The 17,588-nt window shown below is 40.0% G+C and overlaps 1 protein-coding gene across 3 annotated transcripts in view; it reads left to right on the top strand.

Annotated features, from left to right (window-relative positions):
• LOC126259422 (uncharacterized) overlaps window positions 1-17,588 on the top strand; it is a 238,473-nt gene that overhangs the window by 178,116 nt on the left and 42,769 nt on the right. For all 3 annotated transcript variants that reach the window (XM_049956207.1, XM_049956206.1, XM_049956205.1), the window contains exons 20-21: window positions 10,425-10,632; window positions 17,081-17,232. In XM_049956207.1, coding sequence (XP_049812164.1) covers window positions 10,425-10,632; window positions 17,081-17,232 — 360 coding nt within the window. The remainder of the gene's footprint in view (window positions 1-10,424; window positions 10,633-17,080; window positions 17,233-17,588) is intronic.

Below are 17,588 nucleotides of genomic sequence, written 5' to 3'. Positions count from 1 at the left end.
TAATTCTTTTGAATAATTTTTTATTGTAATTTCTGATAGATGTCGTTTGTTGGCTTGTAGTTTAGAGAATGATTCAATGCTTGATTTTACTGTTGTTATTTGACAGAGATTGTCTGATAGTTCAAGATCTTTTACAGCTACATCAAATTTTTCCCTGCCCAGATTTGTGGCCACATGGTCAATTACTGATGCAGTCATTGTAGTAACCCTTGTTGCACTATTGACCAATAGGGACATGCCAAAAATTTGAAGGATATTGATGAGGGTGCTGCTGGATTCATTTGTGATATTAGTGTTGATGTTAATGTCTCCACACAGAATTATGTTGATCTTTCTACTCAAGACTTATCTAGAACTTCTGTTAATTTATGGAAAAAAATGTCCACACTACCACTGGGAGATCTATACACACACAAAATGGTTAATTTCCTGGGGCTATCAAGCCCTGTTAATTCAATAGCTGATATTTCAAAGTGTTTGTCTTCACTTTCTGTACTGAGATCCTGTCTTGATTTGAACTGTGTTCCTTTTCTGATATAAATGCAGGATCCTCCACCCCTTGAAGCAGTTCTGCATTAAGAGTTTGCCCTTTCACACTATGATAATACTACATGTTGGATTTCTGTGTCTCTACACCAGTGCTCAGTAACACAAACTACTGTGCAGTTCAAATATTGGAGCTCAACTTCCAATAGTTGTATTTTTTTATTGATTTCATGTTTTGATGGAGGATTGTTAAGTCTATGAAATGTCCCATGTTTCTCTTGCCAATGGTTTGTTTTTCTTTGTGACACTGGTATGTGTGACACTTGGAGTATTAAAATCTGTCTTGGGAGCGATTGTTTCAGTATTTTTTAAACTGCTGGAGATACTCTTTAGGTAGGGGAACCTGTTGTCTGGATTTATTTTAAAAAAGACTTACTTTTCATACCCATAACAGGTACTTGACCATGTGTAGCCCCGAGATCCACTCTCTATACTTTCAAGAATCAGCTGTTCCAATCTTCCCTACCCAGTCCTGTTTAGGTGTAGGCCATGCTTAGTGAAACCCCACCTGTTGATAGTCCCGACGGGCACCAGAAAAGCATGAGCAAAGTTGGCTGCCCTCAGAGCCATCCCTAACCCCACATTGATTCGCTTCACAGCACCATCAAGGTGTGGTCGATCATGACGCCGGAGCAGCTCAACAAAATGTATGTTGATGCCATGAGTTGGGGGAGCTGTCTTGTCCAGGTCACCATCTACATCACATGCTCCATCCCTGTCCAAACTGCTTCCTGCCCCACCAACTATCACTACATGGTCCTCTTTTGTCAAGTCCTTACATAAAGACCCAAGGTCCTCTATCACATGACTTAGCCCTGCATTTGGCTTGAAGATACTGGTGGCCTGGTATGCTGCCCCTAAAGTTTTCTGTAACTGAGGGCCTACTCCTCGCCCATGTCTACTACCTAGCAGCAGCACTTTCTTCTTCCTAACACTTTGTAGATTCCTAGGCTTCTTGGCCTCGTTTGAAGTGTGCCGTACATTTCCTGCTCCTCGTTCTACCTGAGGCTCTTCTCCACTTAACTCCGGCAGTGGTAGATACCTGTTCTTGGTGTTGATGAGAGAACTGTCAGATTGCGATCTCTTTCTTCTTATCCTCCTACCAGCTGCCAGTTCTCAATGACCCTCCTCCACCCTATGTCTCTTGATCCTTATTAATTCCTTCCTTGCTTCCTCCAACTGTGCCTGAAGGGCACAGATTTTCCTTTCCTGTTCCCCAATCAGAATGCTCCTACTGCATACTCTGCAGTTCCAGGAGAGAGCCTCTTCTGTTCTCCCAAAATTCTCCCCACTGCATCCCCCCTCCCCCCCCCCCCCTCCTCCCACAGTGAAAATATTTCCTACAAGTTTGGCAACAAATCCCTCTACTCACTACTCTATAACAGCTCCCACATTTCTCACTCGTGGTCAGTTTTGAAAGAATAATTAAGTTTAAAGAATGTTTTAAGTTTGTCAAGGATGTGAAACTGTCTGTGTGTAAACAAAAAATGATGCAAAGGTTTATGTGCAGTTGTTGTTTTTGTACTTATACAATGACAGAAGAATGAATTAGTAATTACTTTGCTTTTAGAGAATTTACATTTTCAAGCATTTTTGTTCTGGTTTTTAAATGTTTATAACTCGGAAAATTTAAGCCTAGATTCTGTCTAACTAGTAAACAATATGAAATGAGTTATTTAAATACGATTTAGAAACATTAATTACACTTTTATTGTGACAACAGACACTGTTGAAACTAGTAGCTGTCTTTTATATGAATTTTGCTTTATCAAGAAAACTTGAATAGAATTTTTTTGTGTTTGTCATGCCAAATTTCGGGTTACGCCACGATTATCGGGACTTCAGATAACATTAAGTTTTTTCAAGAACAAGCTCTTCTGGTACGCTAATATTCAGTTGTGTGACAAGAATGGGACTTAGAGAAAGCTTTTGACAATCTTGACTGGAATACTCTTTCAAATTCTGAAGGTGGCAGGGCTAAAATACAGGGAGCGAAAGGCTATTTACAATTTGTACAGAAACCAGATGGCAGTTATAAGAGTCGAGGGGCATGAAAGAGAAGCAGTGGTTGGGAAGGGAGTGAGACAGGGTTGTAGCCTATCCCCGATGTTATTCAATCTGTATATTGAGCAAGCAGTGAAGGAAACAAAAGAAAAATTCGGAGTAGGTATTAAAATCCATGGAGAAGAAATAAAAAGTTTGAGGTTCGCCGATGACATTGTAATTCTGTCAGAGACAGCAAAGGACTTGGAAGAGCAGTTGAATGGAATGGACAGTGTCATGAGAGGAGGGTATAAGATGAACATCAACAAAAGCAAAACGAGGATAATGGAATGTAGTCGAATTAAGTCGGGTGATGCTGAGGGAATTAGATTAGGAAATGAGACACTTAAAGTAGTAGATGAGTTTTGCTATTTGGGGAGCAAAATAACATGATGGTCGAAGTAGAGAGGATATAAAATGCAGACTGTCAATGGCAAGGAAAGCATTTCTGAAGAAGACAAATTTGTTAACATCGAGTATAGATGTAAGTGTCAGGAAGTCGTTTCTGAAAGTATTTGTATGGAGTGTAGCCATGTATGGAAGTGAAACATGTACGATAACTAGTTTGGACAAGAAGAGAATAGAAGCTTTCGAAATGTGGTGCTACAGAAGAATGCTGAAGATTAGATGGGTAGATCATATAACTAATGCCGTGGCGTTCCTCCTGCCGGCTACTCAGGCGGGAAGAGGTGGCCCTCACACGTCTTCGGATCGGGTACTGTCCTCTGACGCATAGCTATTTATTACGGCGGGAGGATCCTCCGTTTTGTGATGCTTGTCGTGTGCACATCTCTGTCCGGCACATTTTAACAGACTGCATTTTCTACCGTGATGCAAGGGCAGAAGCACAAGTTTATGGGGATCTGCCTTGTGTTTTAGCTAACGATGAGACGTGTGTGTCTAGGGTTTTTAAGTTTTGTGATGTGTCTGGACTCTGGCCAAAACTTTTAGGCTGGAGGTTTTAGTGTATTGCAGAGTGGCTGACTCATCCCCTTTTTCCTTGCGGTCAGCCAGCCACTTCCATCTGCTACATTGTTTTAGCTCCCTCTACCTTTTTCTTCCTGTGTTGTCCATGTTTTACTGCTGACGCCCTGCTTCATCCCATGCTTCGGTGTGGGTGAGCACATATTCTTCAATGATTGTTCCCCGTGTTTTATGTTCCGTTTTATGTAAATGTTCTGAATTTTTTTTCTTGACACCCGTCTCACTATGATACTGTATGGGCGCTGAAGACCTTGCTGTCATGTGCCCACCAACCCCTTCTACTCTCTCTCTCTCTCTCTACTCATATAACTAATGAGGAGGTATTGAATAGGATTGGGGAGAAGAGAAGTTTGTGGCACAACTTGAGTAGAAGAAGGGATCGATTGGTAGGACATGTTCTGAGGCATCAAGGGATCACCAATTTAGTATTGGAGGGCAGCGTGGAGGGTAAAAATCGTAGAGGGAGACCAAGAGATGAATACACTAAATAGATTCAGAAGGATGTAGGTTGCAGTAGCTACTGGGAGATGAAGAAGCTTGCACAGGATAGAGTAGCATGGAGAGCTGCATCAAACCAGTGTCAGGACTGAAGACCACAACAACAACGACAAGAATGGACACTACAGCAAGTATACGAAACAAAGAAAGTTTAAATTTCACACTACTTCCTCTTAAATAAGTTCTTTTAGCAGATGAAGATATTACCTGTGATCTCACTTGGCGGCCATCTTGAATGGAAGGATTATCTTTCTAAATCCATCCAGTTTTTGACTTTTCAGTGCATTGCACCTTGTTCATGAATGTTTGCTAGTATGTCGAAGCCAGTTTTTGCGTGTGTTTTAGAGGCTACAGTTCTACTCCAGGAATTTCAACTAATTCTTTACTGATGATAATTTTTTATTGAGCCGAGTATTATTTTTTTCCCAAGAATTTTTTTGTGTGCTTCTGCAACTATGTTTCCTGTGACTTATTGTTTCTGATGTACTAAATTCATTACCCATAATGACTCTGTGTGTCAAGTATTGCACGAATCATGTAAGCTCCTGTGAAAACAGCATTCAAATTCAGAAAGAAATTTTTTGTACATCACTTTTACATTGAGGTCAGTGCATTTTTCTTTATAGAAATTAAAGAATCACTTCTGAGGACTGTTAAAATATCTCTCTTCCATGTATTATGGGAAATGTGTTTTGCTTCTGCTGCATGATTCTGCCCTCGCTCGTCTTGGAGATGACATTCAGCTCAATCACTGTCAGCGCAACACCAATGAACATCCAACAGCAGTGCTCAGCAAAATGGACACCAGCATATCAGTAGCCCAAACTGTAATAGCAATTGGTAGATGCATGGTCAGCACTTGACTTTCCTGTGCCATTGATAGTGCCCAGCAGGAACATTTTGAAAAATGCGGTGCTCTGTTCTGCAGTTTCAGGAGATGATTTCATTCTGTCTTCCCCAGTGATCTCCCTACTGCACTCTGCCTAGTGATGCCATTTCCTACAAGATTCACAATACGAATGATAATACACGGTTTTATACAAAGTTTATTACAAGTGCATGTTCACTAGTGTCAGGTGTGTGTAGACAAAAAGCAGTTAGTATACTTAAACTCTTCTCAGTTTGTCTGTCAAATTTAGAGATAATATGACTGTAGAATTTCTTATATATTACCTAGTTTTAAGTGAAACAATGTTATTAACTTTAAATTATCAAAAATGTCACCTTATATAGAGCAGAATATTATACATTGGTGGTGGTGGTAGAAATTCAAATAACATGCAACAATTCCTAAAACATTCTGCAGAATATCAGATCTTGATCTGTGTGACAAGAATTTGTGCTCATACATGTGAGTGCTACAAAATTTATCCTGAAGTGCAAAATAACTTCTTAAATAACTTCTATCTGAGCTGTTGTGTACGGGTGAAATGTGTCATTGTTGAGTGACTTTCGGAAGTTTAAGAATGATGAACAGAATTTCTGTTAGGTCCAATGAATTGCAACTTCCTTTAAATAGGTATGAATGGAATCTAATATGGATGAGTAGGGGAAGCATTCTTGTAATGTTCAAATACAGTGTTATTATATGTTGTTTTTAATCACACATGTTGATTAAAATATATAGGCACAACATTATGAAATGTCCACAGCTTGTGTTCTAGTAGTTAGAGTTGCTGTCTATAGATCTCGGTGTCCCAAGTTGGATCCTCAACTGGCTCGACAATTTTTCTTCGCTCAGCATGTGCCAAACTAATTCAGGGCAAGCAGCAAAGTTTCTTATTAGTCAGTTTGGTAAGTATGGAAGTATTACAGAAACATTCTATGACCTTAATATGGGAATCTTTGGAGAGAAGAAGAGGAACTTTTCAGGAAACATTATTGAAGAGTTTATAGCAGCAGCATTTACAACAGACTGCAGAATTATTTTACTGCCCCTCCCCCTCATGTTCATCTCTCATAGGGACATCTCCCCCCATGAACCATGTACCTTGCTGCTGGTGGGGAGGCTTGCGTGCCTCAGCGATACAGATAGCCGTACCGTAGGTGCAACCACAACGGAGGGATATCTGGTGAGAGGCCAGAAAAACGTGTAGTTCCTGAAGAGGGGCAGCAGCCTTTTCAGTAGTTACAGGGGCAACAGTCTGGATGTTTGACTGATCTGGTCTTGTAACACTAACCAAAACGGCCTTGCTGTGGTGGTACTGCGAACGGCTGAAAGCAACGGGAAACTACAGCTGTAATTTTTCCTGAGGGCATGCAGCTTTACTGTATGGTTTAATTGATGATGACGTCCTCTTGGGTAAAATATTCCGGAGGTAAAATAGTCCCCCATTCGGATCTCTGGACGGGGGCTACTCAAGAGGACGTCGTTATCAGGAGAAAGAAAACTGGCGTTCTACAGATCGGAGCGTGGAATGCCCGATCCCTTAATCGGGCAGTTAAGTTAGAAAATTTAGAAAGGGAAATGGATAGGTTAAAGTTAGATATAGTGGGAATTAGTGAAGTTCGGTAGCAAGAGGAACAAGATTCTGGTCAGGTGAATACAGGGCTATAAATACAAAATCAAATAGGGTAGTGCAGGAGTAGGTTTAATAATGAATAGGAAAACAGAAATGCGGGTAAGCTACTACAAACAGCATAGTGAACGCATTATTGTGGTCAAGATAGATATGAAGCCCACGCCTACCACAGTAGTACAAGTTTATATGCCAACTAGCTCTGCAGATGACGAAGAGATTGATGAAATGCGTGAGGAGATAAAAGAAATCATTCAGATAGTGCAGGGAGACAAAAATTTAATAGTCATGGGTGACTGGACTTCGATAGTAGGAAAAAGGAGAGAAGGAAACGTAGTAGGTGAATATGGCTTGGGGGTAAGAAATGAAAGAGGAAGCCGCCTGGTAGAATTTTGCACAGAGCATAACTTAATCATAGCTAACACTGGGTTCAAGAATCATAAGAGAAGGTTGTATACATCGAAGAAGCCTGGAGATGCTGACAGGTTTCAGGTAGATTATATAATGGTAAGACAGAGATTCAGGAACCAGGTTTTAAATTGTAAGACATTTCCAGGGGCAGATGTGGACTCTGACTACAATCTATTGGTTATGAACTGTAGATTAAAACTGAAGAAACTGCAAAAAGGTGGGAATTTAAGGAGATGGGACCTGCATAAACTGACTAAACGAGAGGTTGTACAGTGTTTCAGGAAGAGCATAAGGGAACGATTAACAGGAATGGGGGAAAGAAATACAGCAGAAGAAGAATGGGTAGCTTTGAGGGATGAAGTAGTGAAGGCAGCAGAGGATCAAGTAGGTAAAAAGACGAGGGATAGTAGAAATCCTTGGGTGACAGAGGAAATACTGAATTTAATTGATGAAAGGAGAAAATATAAAAATGCAGTAAATGAAACAAGCAAAAAGGAATACAAACGTCTCAAAAATGAGATCGACAGGAAGTGTAAAATGGCTAAGCAGGGATGGCTAGAGGACAAATGTAAGGATGTACAGGCTTATCTCACGAGGGGTAAGATAGATACTGCCTACAGGAAAATTAAAGAGAGCTTTGGAGAAATGAGAACCACTTGCATGAATATCAAGAGCTCGGATGGAAACCCAGTTCTAAGCAAAGAAGGGAAACCAGAAATTTGGAAGGAGTATATAGAGGGTCTATACAGGGGCACTGTTCTTGAGGACAATATTGTGGAAATGAAAGACAATGTAGGTGAAGATGAAATAGGAGATATGATACTGCGTGAAGAGTTTGACAGAGCACTGAAAGTCCTAAGTCGAAACAAGACCCCAGGGGTAGACAACATTCCATTAGAACTACTGACAGCCTTGGGAGGGGCAGGCCTGAAAAAACTCTACCATCTGGTGAGCAGGATGTATGAGACAGGCAAAATACCCTCAGACTCCCAGAAGAATATAATAATTCCAATCCCACAAAAAGCAGGTGTTGACAGATGTGAAAATTACCGAACTATCAGTTTAATAAGCCACTGCTGCATATTACTAACATGAATTCTTTACAGACGAATGGAAAAACTGATAGAAGCCGACCTCAGGGAAGATCAGTTTGAATTCCGTAGAAATGTTGGTACACGTGAGGCAGTACTGACCCTACAACTTATCTTAGAAGCTAGATTAAGGAAAGGCAAACCTATGTTCCTAGCATTTGTAGACTTTGAGAAATCTTTTGACAATGTTGACTGGAATACTCTCTTTCAAATTCTGAAGGTGGCAGGGGTAAAATACAGGGAGTGAAAAGCTATTTACAATTTGTACAGAAACCAGATGGCAATTATAAGAGTCGAGGGACATGAAAGGGAAGCAGTGGTTGGGAAGGGAGTGAGACAGTGTTGTAGCCTCTCCCCGATGTTATTCACTCTGTATATTGAGCATGCAGTAAAGGAAACAAAAGAAAAATTTGGAGTATTAATTAAAATCCATGGAGAAGAAATAAAAACTTTGAGGTTCGCCGATGACATTGTAATTCTGTCAGAGACAGCAAAAAACTTGGAAGAGCAGTTGAACAGAATGGACAGTGTCATGAAAGGAGGATATAAGATGAACATAAAAAAAAGCAAAACGTGAATAATGGAATGTAGTCGAATTAAATCAGGTGATGCTGCAGGAATTAGATTAGGAAATGAGACACTTAAAGTAGTAAATGAGCTTTGCTGTTTGGGGAGCAAAATAACTGATGATGGTCAAAGTAGAGAGGATATAAAATGTAGACTGGCAATGGCAAGGAAAGCGTTTCTGAAGAGGAGAAATTTGTTAACATCGAGTATAGATTTAAGTGTCAGGAAGTCGTTTCTGAAAGTATTTGTATGGAGTGTAGCCATGTATCGAAGTGAAACATGGACAATAACTAGTTTGGACAAGAAGAGAATAGAAGCTTTCAAAATGTGGTGCTACAGAAGAATGCTGAAGATTAGATGGGTAGATCACATAACGAATGAGGAGGTATTGAATAGAATTGGAGAGAAGAGAAATTTGTGGCACAACTTGACTAGGATGGGGGACCTGTTGGTAGGGCATATTCTGAGGCATCAAGGGATCACCAATTTAGTACTGGAGGGCAGCATGGAGGGTAAAAATCGAAGAGTGAGACCAAGAGATGAATACACTAAGCAGATTCAGAAGGATGTAGGCTCCAGTAGGTACTGGGAGATGAAGAAGCTTGCACAGGATAGAGTAGCATGGAGAGCTGCATCAAACCAGTCTCAGGGCTGAAGACCACAACAACAACAAGGACAAAATATATGAAATATATGTGAATTAGAGCTCATGAAGAGGCCTACAAGCATTCATTGTTTCTTCACTCAATTTGTGACTGGAAAGGAAAGAGAGAGATTAATAGTGGTACAAAGTGTATTCTCTGCCCTGCACTGCACAGTGTCTTGTGTAGTTTGTGTATTGGTATAGATGTACAGTAGAAGGCAAATACATGTATGTCTCACTTGGTGGTCATCCTGAGAAACTGTGTTTCATATGGTCCTCAACTGAATCTGTTAGAACTGGGATGATGAACTATCTGTCCATTATATATGAACTGTGTTTCATCACTCTTATAATCTTTCTTAAGACTTCAGAGTTGATGAAAATGTAGTATGTATTGTTGAAATTATTTCATAATTTTCATTAATGTCACTTTATTAAGAACCCATACTTCAATGAAAATTGATATGAAGCTCCTGAATTTCTTTTTAAAGCAGATTTACACTGTAGTGTTATTTGCAATGCCAGCCAATTAGTTCATTACAGAGTTCAAAATTCTTTTCATCTGAACAATCAAGATTTGGTAAATGACCAGTTCTGCTATCTTTCCTTTTATGTGGACTGAACTACAAAGGTACACAGCATATTACAGTATCACATATCTCCAAGCTACCAATCTACTGTGTACCTTCCACTGTCATCGGTACCCCTTATATTTAATCATTTAATAACACTGTTCAATTCCTACATATCACATTGTACCACATGGACATACTTGAAATGAGCTCTACAAGATGCAGATAATCATGTTAGTTGTCAATAAAACTCTGTCCTTTTTTTTCCACATTTATAGACTGCAGTTGATAATTGTTGTGCTGAGAATTGGTAAGACTAAGGAAGTGCCTACACACGGTTGGTTATCAAACTGAACAGAAGCTTCATTTGCATAATGAATCATCTGCCATTGTGAAATATATTTTTTCTTCCTCTTGCTTCTTTGTTTTTATCAGCATTTTACCTCGTTCGCTGCATAACCACTTGTGAAAACATTTTTCAGTTGACTGTTCAGCTGTTTTAAATGGTTTACTTCTGAACAGCTGAATATTTGTTTCTTTGCTTTTGCAGAATGGCCAATATAAACTTGGAAACAGTGGTGTTCTCCTCGGGCTCTTCACAGATTTCATGTCTAAATATAACAAAACATACAATAGTGATGAAGAAATGCAGAAAAGGTTCCATATATTTAAAGCAAATATGATGAAAATCGAACATTTGCAGAGAACAGAGCAAGGAACAGGAAAATATGGTGTCACACAATTTGCTGATCTTTCAGGTGAGAGCTACAATTGCTAATAATACCTTTTTTGAAATACAATACTATTATAATTAAATCGCAGCATAAAACTCTGTTTTTATTATATGCAGCCATTTTATGTATGTATTTTAAGAGAGAGTGCAGATATAAATAAATTTGTCATAGATACATAATATGCAGAGTCAAACTGCAACTAGGCTGCTGTTCTCTCTCTCTCTCTCTCTCTCTCTCTCTCTCTCTCTCTCTCTCTCTCTCTCTGCCCCCCCCCCCCTTTTTTTTACAGGAATCACAAATTCTGATTGACATCAGCTATTTTAGGTTATCAGTCATCTAATTATTGAATCCATTGTTACATTAGTTTTGAGCCATGTTAGTAGGTTATGTTACTGCACTTTTATTTCCTGAGACACCACTTGGAGAAACTTTACACAACAGTAATCAATACCAGCTGTGGGAGGAGGATAAAATAACTTCAGTGTTATGGTGTTAGCAGCATATGTCTTGAACATATGAATGTCATTTCATGACAGAAAGAGAGGGTTACACTGACAAACTGCTGTACAAGTATAAACCTGAATCCAAAGGGTTGGGGGGAGGGGGGTAAAATGCATTAGTTTCATAAGGTTCAGCACTAGACTATTTAAAAATTCTAAGGTTTCTTATTGATGCAACACCCTTTACACTTTTGGCATCCCATATTCTTACCAGAATTCATATTACTATCAATATAACCATGGCAATTAAATGAGAAAAACAATGTCAACAAAAGCAGCCATCGAAGGCCTAAACTTAAACTCAAGTCATACTAGACACAGCTCATACAATGACCAAGTAGGCCTTCAACTGGTTCAAAGCAGACTATTTAATTTTAAATCTCACTTGCAGGGATACTGTGTGATTTTTATTTAAAGTAATAATTTGTTGCTTGTTCTACCAATATAAATTAAACCCACCTTCGAAAGAGTGAGTTCTATAGGGTTCCTGTTAGACATAATTACCACATTGTCATGAGACATAATTACCACATTGTCATGATACATAACTAAAACATTGGAAAAAATATATCCTACACTTATTTGCAACCTGCAATTCACCGGCGTCTGCTTGATTGAGTTGAATGTTCTCATTCTAATAACAGACAATCTGGTAGTAAGAACGCAAGGAGCTCAACAGAATGTGTCTCTTGCCCTCCAGCTGTGGTTATTAGTGATGAAACCATCACACATCCAAATAAGTCAAGCCTTTAAACTTTCGGCATTCTATATTCTTGGCACACTCAGATGTTTAGGACGGGTGGTAGGAACAGAGCATCGAGTGACATTATACTGAGTGCACTATCCGAAAATTACCTCGAGCAATTAAACAGAGAACTGACTCCTGGAGATAACATCTTGGACCTACTGATAACAAACAGACCCGAACTTTTCGACTCTGTAAGTTCAGAATAGGGAATCAGTGATAATAAGGCCGTTGCAGCATCTCTGAATATGGAAGTTAATAGGAATGTAAAAAAAGGGAAGAAGGTTTATCTGTTTAACAAGAGTAATAGAAGGCAGATTTCAGACTACCTAACAGATCAAAACGAAAATTTCTGTTCTGACACTGACAATGTTGAGTGTTTATGGAAAAAGTTCAAGGCAATCGTAAAATGTGTTTTAGACAGGTACGTGCCGAGTACAACTGTGAGGGACGGGAAAAACCCACCGTGATTCAACAACAAAGTTAGGAAACTACTGCGAAAGCAAAGAGAGCTTCACTGCAAGTTTAAATGCAGCCAAAACCTCTCAGACAAACAGAAGCTAAACGATGTCAAAGTTAGCGTAAGGAGGGCTATGCGTGAAGCGTTCAGTGAATTCGAAAGTAAAATTCTGTGTACCGACTTGACAGAAAATCCTAGGAAGTTCTGGTCTTACGTTAAATCGATAAGTGGCTCGAAACAGCATATCCAGACACTCCGGGATGATGATGGCATTGAAACAGAGGATGACACGCGTAAAGCTGAAATACTAAACACCTTTTTCCAAAGCTGTTTCATGGAGGAAGACCGCACTGCAGTTCCTTCTCTAAATCCCCGCACAAATGAAAAAATGGCTGACATCAAAATAAGTGTCCAAGGAATAGAAAAGCAACTGGTAACACTCAACAGAGGAAAGTCCACTGGACCTGACGGGATACCAATTCGATTCTACACAGAGTACGCGAAAGAACTTGCCCCCCTTCTAACAGCCATGTACTGCAAGTCTCTAGAGGAGCGGAAGGTTCCAAATGATTGGAAAAGAGCACAGGTAGTCCCAGTCTTCAAGAAGGGTCGTCGAGCAGATGCGCAAAACTATAGACCTATATCTCTGACGTCGATCTGTTGTAGAATTTTAGAACATGTTTTTTGCTCGCGTATCATGTTGTTTTTGGAAACCCAGAGTCCTGGATTCCGGAAACAGCAATCGTGTGAGACCCAACTCGCTTTATTTGTTCATGAGACCCAGAAAATATTAGATACAGGCTCCCAGGTAGATGCTATTTTCCTTGACTTCCAGAAGGCCTTCGATACAGTTCCGCACTGTCGCCTGATAAACAAAGTAAGAGCCTATCGAATATCAGACCAGCTGTGTGGCTGGATTGAAGAATTTTTAGCAAACAGAACACAGCATGTTGTTATCAATGGAGAGACGTCTACAGACGTTAAAGTAACCTCTGGCATGCCACAGGGGAGTGTTATGGGACCATTACTTTTCACAATATATATAAATGACCTAGTAGATAGTGTCGGAAGTTCCATGCGGCTTTTCGCGGATGATGCTGTAGTATACAGAGAAGTTGCAGCATTAGAAAATTGTAACGAAATGCAGGAAGATCTGCAGCGGATAGGCACTTGGTGCAGGGAGTGGCAACTGACCCTTAACATAGACAAATGTAATGTATTGTGAATACATAGAAAAAAGGATCCTTTATTGTATGATTACATGATAGTGGAACAAACACTGGTAGCAGTTACTTCTGTAAAATATCTGGGAGTATGCGTGCGGAACGATTTGAAGTGGAATGATCATATAAAATTAATTGTTGGTAAGGCAGGTACCAGGTTGAGATTCATTGGGAGAGTCCTTAGAAAATGTAGTCCATCAACAAAGGAGGTGGCTTACAAAACACTCGTTGAACCTATACTTGAGTATTGCTCATCAATGTGGGATCCGTACCAGATCGGGTTGACGGAGGAGATAGAGAAGATCCAAAGAAGAGCGGCGCGTTTCGTCACAGGGTTATTTGGTAACCGTGATAGCGTTACGGAGATGTTTAGCAAACTCAAGTGGCAGACTCTGCAAGAGAGGCGCTCTGCATCGCAGTGTAGCTTGCTCGCCAGGTTTCGAGAGGGTGCGTTTCTGGATGAGGTACCGAATAAATTTCTTCCCCCTACTTATACCTCCCGAGGAGATCATGAATGTAAAATTAGAGAGATTCGAGCACGCACGGAGTCTTTCAGACAGTCGTTCTTCCCGGGAACCATACGCGACTGGAACAGAAAAGGGAGGTAATGACAGTGGCACATAAAGTGCCCTCCGCCACACACCGTTGGGTGGCTTGCGGAGTATAAATGTAGATGTAGATATTACTGTTGATGTAATCACACTGAGTGATGTGAGAAACAGTGTCAGCAAAAGCAGCTTTATTTTCTTAAGTGCCTGTTATCACACTCTCTGGCACTATTAGCAGTACGAGGTGGAATCCAAACGTTTTGGGACTGGTGCTATCTTTGTACCGCTAGGTGGCAAGAGCTGCATATCTGATGAGTCAGTGTGCGGAGTGGCATTCAGCTGGGAGGACGTGTTGCATGCCCACAGTGATTTCCCTAATACTCTGTGTTTACTGTATGGCGATTTTATGATGGATCTGCAAACAGAACAGCGTGTGTGTATCAAATTCTGTGTGAATCTCGGGAAATGTGCTACAGAGACCCTTGCAGTGATTCAATGATTTATGGTTATGACCCATAGACAAAGCAAGAATCGTCACAGTGGAAGAGCCCAGTGTCTCCAAGACCCAAAAAAGTGAGACAGGTGAAGAACAAAGTGAGGAGCATGATCATCATTTTCTTTGATACCAAGGGAATTGTGCACAAAGAATTCATCCCACCCAACCAAACAGTGAATTCCGTGTACTACTGTTTCGTTTTGTGACAGCTCTGTGAAAACATGTGGTGATGACGGCCCGAACTTTGGCATCAAGGGAACTGGCTGCTGCATCATGACAACGTGCCATGTCACATGTCCTTGCTCACCAGGACCTTTTTGGCAAAAAACAACCAGCCGTACTCGCCAGATTTGGCACCTTGCGACTTCGCGCTCGAAACTGAAACTCAAGTTGAAAGGCCGTCGGTTCAACACTCTAGAGAGGATTCAAGAAGTATCACTGGTGGTGATAAACACCCTCAAAGAACAGGACTTCCAGAAAATGTTTGACCAGTGGCAGAAGCACTGGGATGGTGTATATGTGCAGATGGGAACTACTTCGAGGGTGATGGTGACCATTAGTCCAAAGGCAAGGTTTTCAACAGATGGCAGCACCAGTCCTGAAAATTTTGGATAGCACCTCGTATTATTGCTCTCCTAAAGGACTGAAAATCTGTGATATTGTCTTCTACAATATTTCCACTATCACAAAATTCTGTCATTCCATTTGTGCAGTTATATTGCAAGTCAGACACAGAGTATTACAGAAAAAAGAAAACCATTACACAGCTACTTGCTTGTCTACAACCACAGGAATCCAAGATTATCTCCAATTCACTTCCCTGTCTGTACTATTCCAGATACAGTGTGTCTCACAAACAATTATTAAGGTTATCCAACCATGCCAACACTTAAAATATGATAAGTACCATAAACAACATCCAGAACTAGAATAAAGGACAATACTTGTTCTTCTGTGTTAACTTCTGAGTGTGGTAATTTCTAAGTGCAGAACCACTATCACCCCAAGACTGTTCGCAAAATCTGGTACAGTATGCACATTCTTACATCTACCTCAAATTGCTTGATTTGTGCTATAGAGGGAGCCTTCTCTGGAAAGAAGTCTTCTCTGGAGTCAACCAAAGAGTACGTCACATAGACTGACAGCCTATGTGTTCATCTTTGGCTTCCATTACAGTAGTAAATTTGATAGTGTGGCTTGAGACAATGATGCAGTGCCTGCATATGTAATGACTGTTCTTGGTGACCATTTTATGGCACAGTTTTTCAGTGTTTGTCACACACTTGTTTTATTTCTGCCAGACATTTTGTGAATATGTTCTAGCTTTTATGCTATGAAACTTCTTTTACATAACCAAGTTTTATATATTTTAATGATGACTTCATTCTTCGAAGTCTGATCATGCTCAACATTGTCTTACATGAAAATGGCCAAATGCTGGAATCATGGTTGTACAGTAGAATAAGTGATGTATACAGTCAAATGGCAGAACTTTCTTTTAAAAAGTATTGCATTACTGTGGCCCAGAATGATGGTAAAAATATTAAGTGAAAGAAGGGCTGTGTTATTTCCATAGTTTTTTCCAATATGAGTGTGTCACAGAAATGCCCAAAGAACAACCGACAGCAAGAGATGATGCAAGAAAGATGAGATATGTTGTGGAGAGCCGTGCTTACAAAATTCTGAGAGGCCATGTGTCAAAATGAGTCAGGAAACATATTTCACCACCAGCATGTGTTTAAATCATCTACATCTACATCCATACTCCTCAAGCCTCCTGACTGTGTGTGGCGGAGGGTACCTTGAGTACCTCTGTCAGTTCTCCCTTCTATTCCAGTCTCGTATTGTTCGTGGAAATAAAGATTGTCGGAATGCCTCTGTGTGGGATCTAATCTCTCTGATTTTATCCTCATGGTCTCTTCGCGAGATATACGTAGGAGGGAGCAATATACTGCTTGACTCCTCGGTGAAGGTATGTTCTCGAAACTTCAACAAAAGCCTGTACCGAGCTACTGAGTGTCTCTCTTGCAGAGTCTTCCACTGGAGTTTATCTATCATCTCTGCTAAAATTACACAAATTCAGGCACATCCAGACAGTCTCCTTCCTCTTGTACTATCTGCGAATGGAATGGGAGAGAGTAAGTGAGACTGGTACAATATGCCCCCCCCCCCTCACACCACCACCACCACCACCACCTCCACCTCCACCTCCTCCTCCTCCTCCTCCTCCTCCACCACCACCACTTACTGGAATACAGATGTAGATGAAAATGTACATGTAGATGCAAATTTCACAGACATTCACATTTTCTGTTCTTGTCTCTTAACAGAGGAAATGAAAGGGCTTGAAATTTCTGTATGTTTTTTTGTATTAGTATGTTATTTTTTATCCTTTCTTACTTCTGCAGATTTATCAGCATTGTTGAATGCTAACCATAGATATTTTCAGATGTTTTTGTTTATTGTGCAAGTGAATTAAACAAAACTATAAATTTTCCAGAAAATGAGTTTAAACAGAAGTACTTAGGACTGAATCGAGCACTGAAGAGGGAAAATGAAGTACCAATGGCTAATGCTAAAATACCAGATGTTGAATTACCAGTTGAATTTGATTGGAGGCACTACAATGTTGTTACCCCTGTAAAGAACCAGGTAACCAGATGAATTTCTTAGTATTGTGGGACAATGTTGTGTTTCATATATCTTAAAAAGTACTGCACTGATTTTCTTTCACAAAGGTCTTATCAGATGCCATCACTTTCTAAGGTGCATAAAAAATAAAGGCTTAGCAGCATATAATTATGATTTGTGCCTTATAAGTTTGAAAATTGGTACTAGTAACTTCTAATTATTTTCAAAAAAGTCCTGCATCTCTTTATTTCTGTGGAGTCTTCTGTCTCCTCCAAAAAGGTGCAAATTATAGAATTTATTATCTGTTTTTCTAGGCATAAGGAGTGGCATCTTTGAGCACTAAAAACTCAAATACGAAGTTTTAGGGTGGCGAGCAC

Source organism: Schistocerca nitens, chromosome 5 (genome assembly GCF_023898315.1).
Source record: "Schistocerca nitens isolate TAMUIC-IGC-003100 chromosome 5, iqSchNite1.1, whole genome shotgun sequence".
Classification (NCBI taxonomy): Eukaryota; Metazoa; Arthropoda; class Insecta; order Orthoptera; family Acrididae; genus Schistocerca; species Schistocerca nitens.
This window is presented reverse-complemented; position numbering and strand designations above follow the sequence as displayed.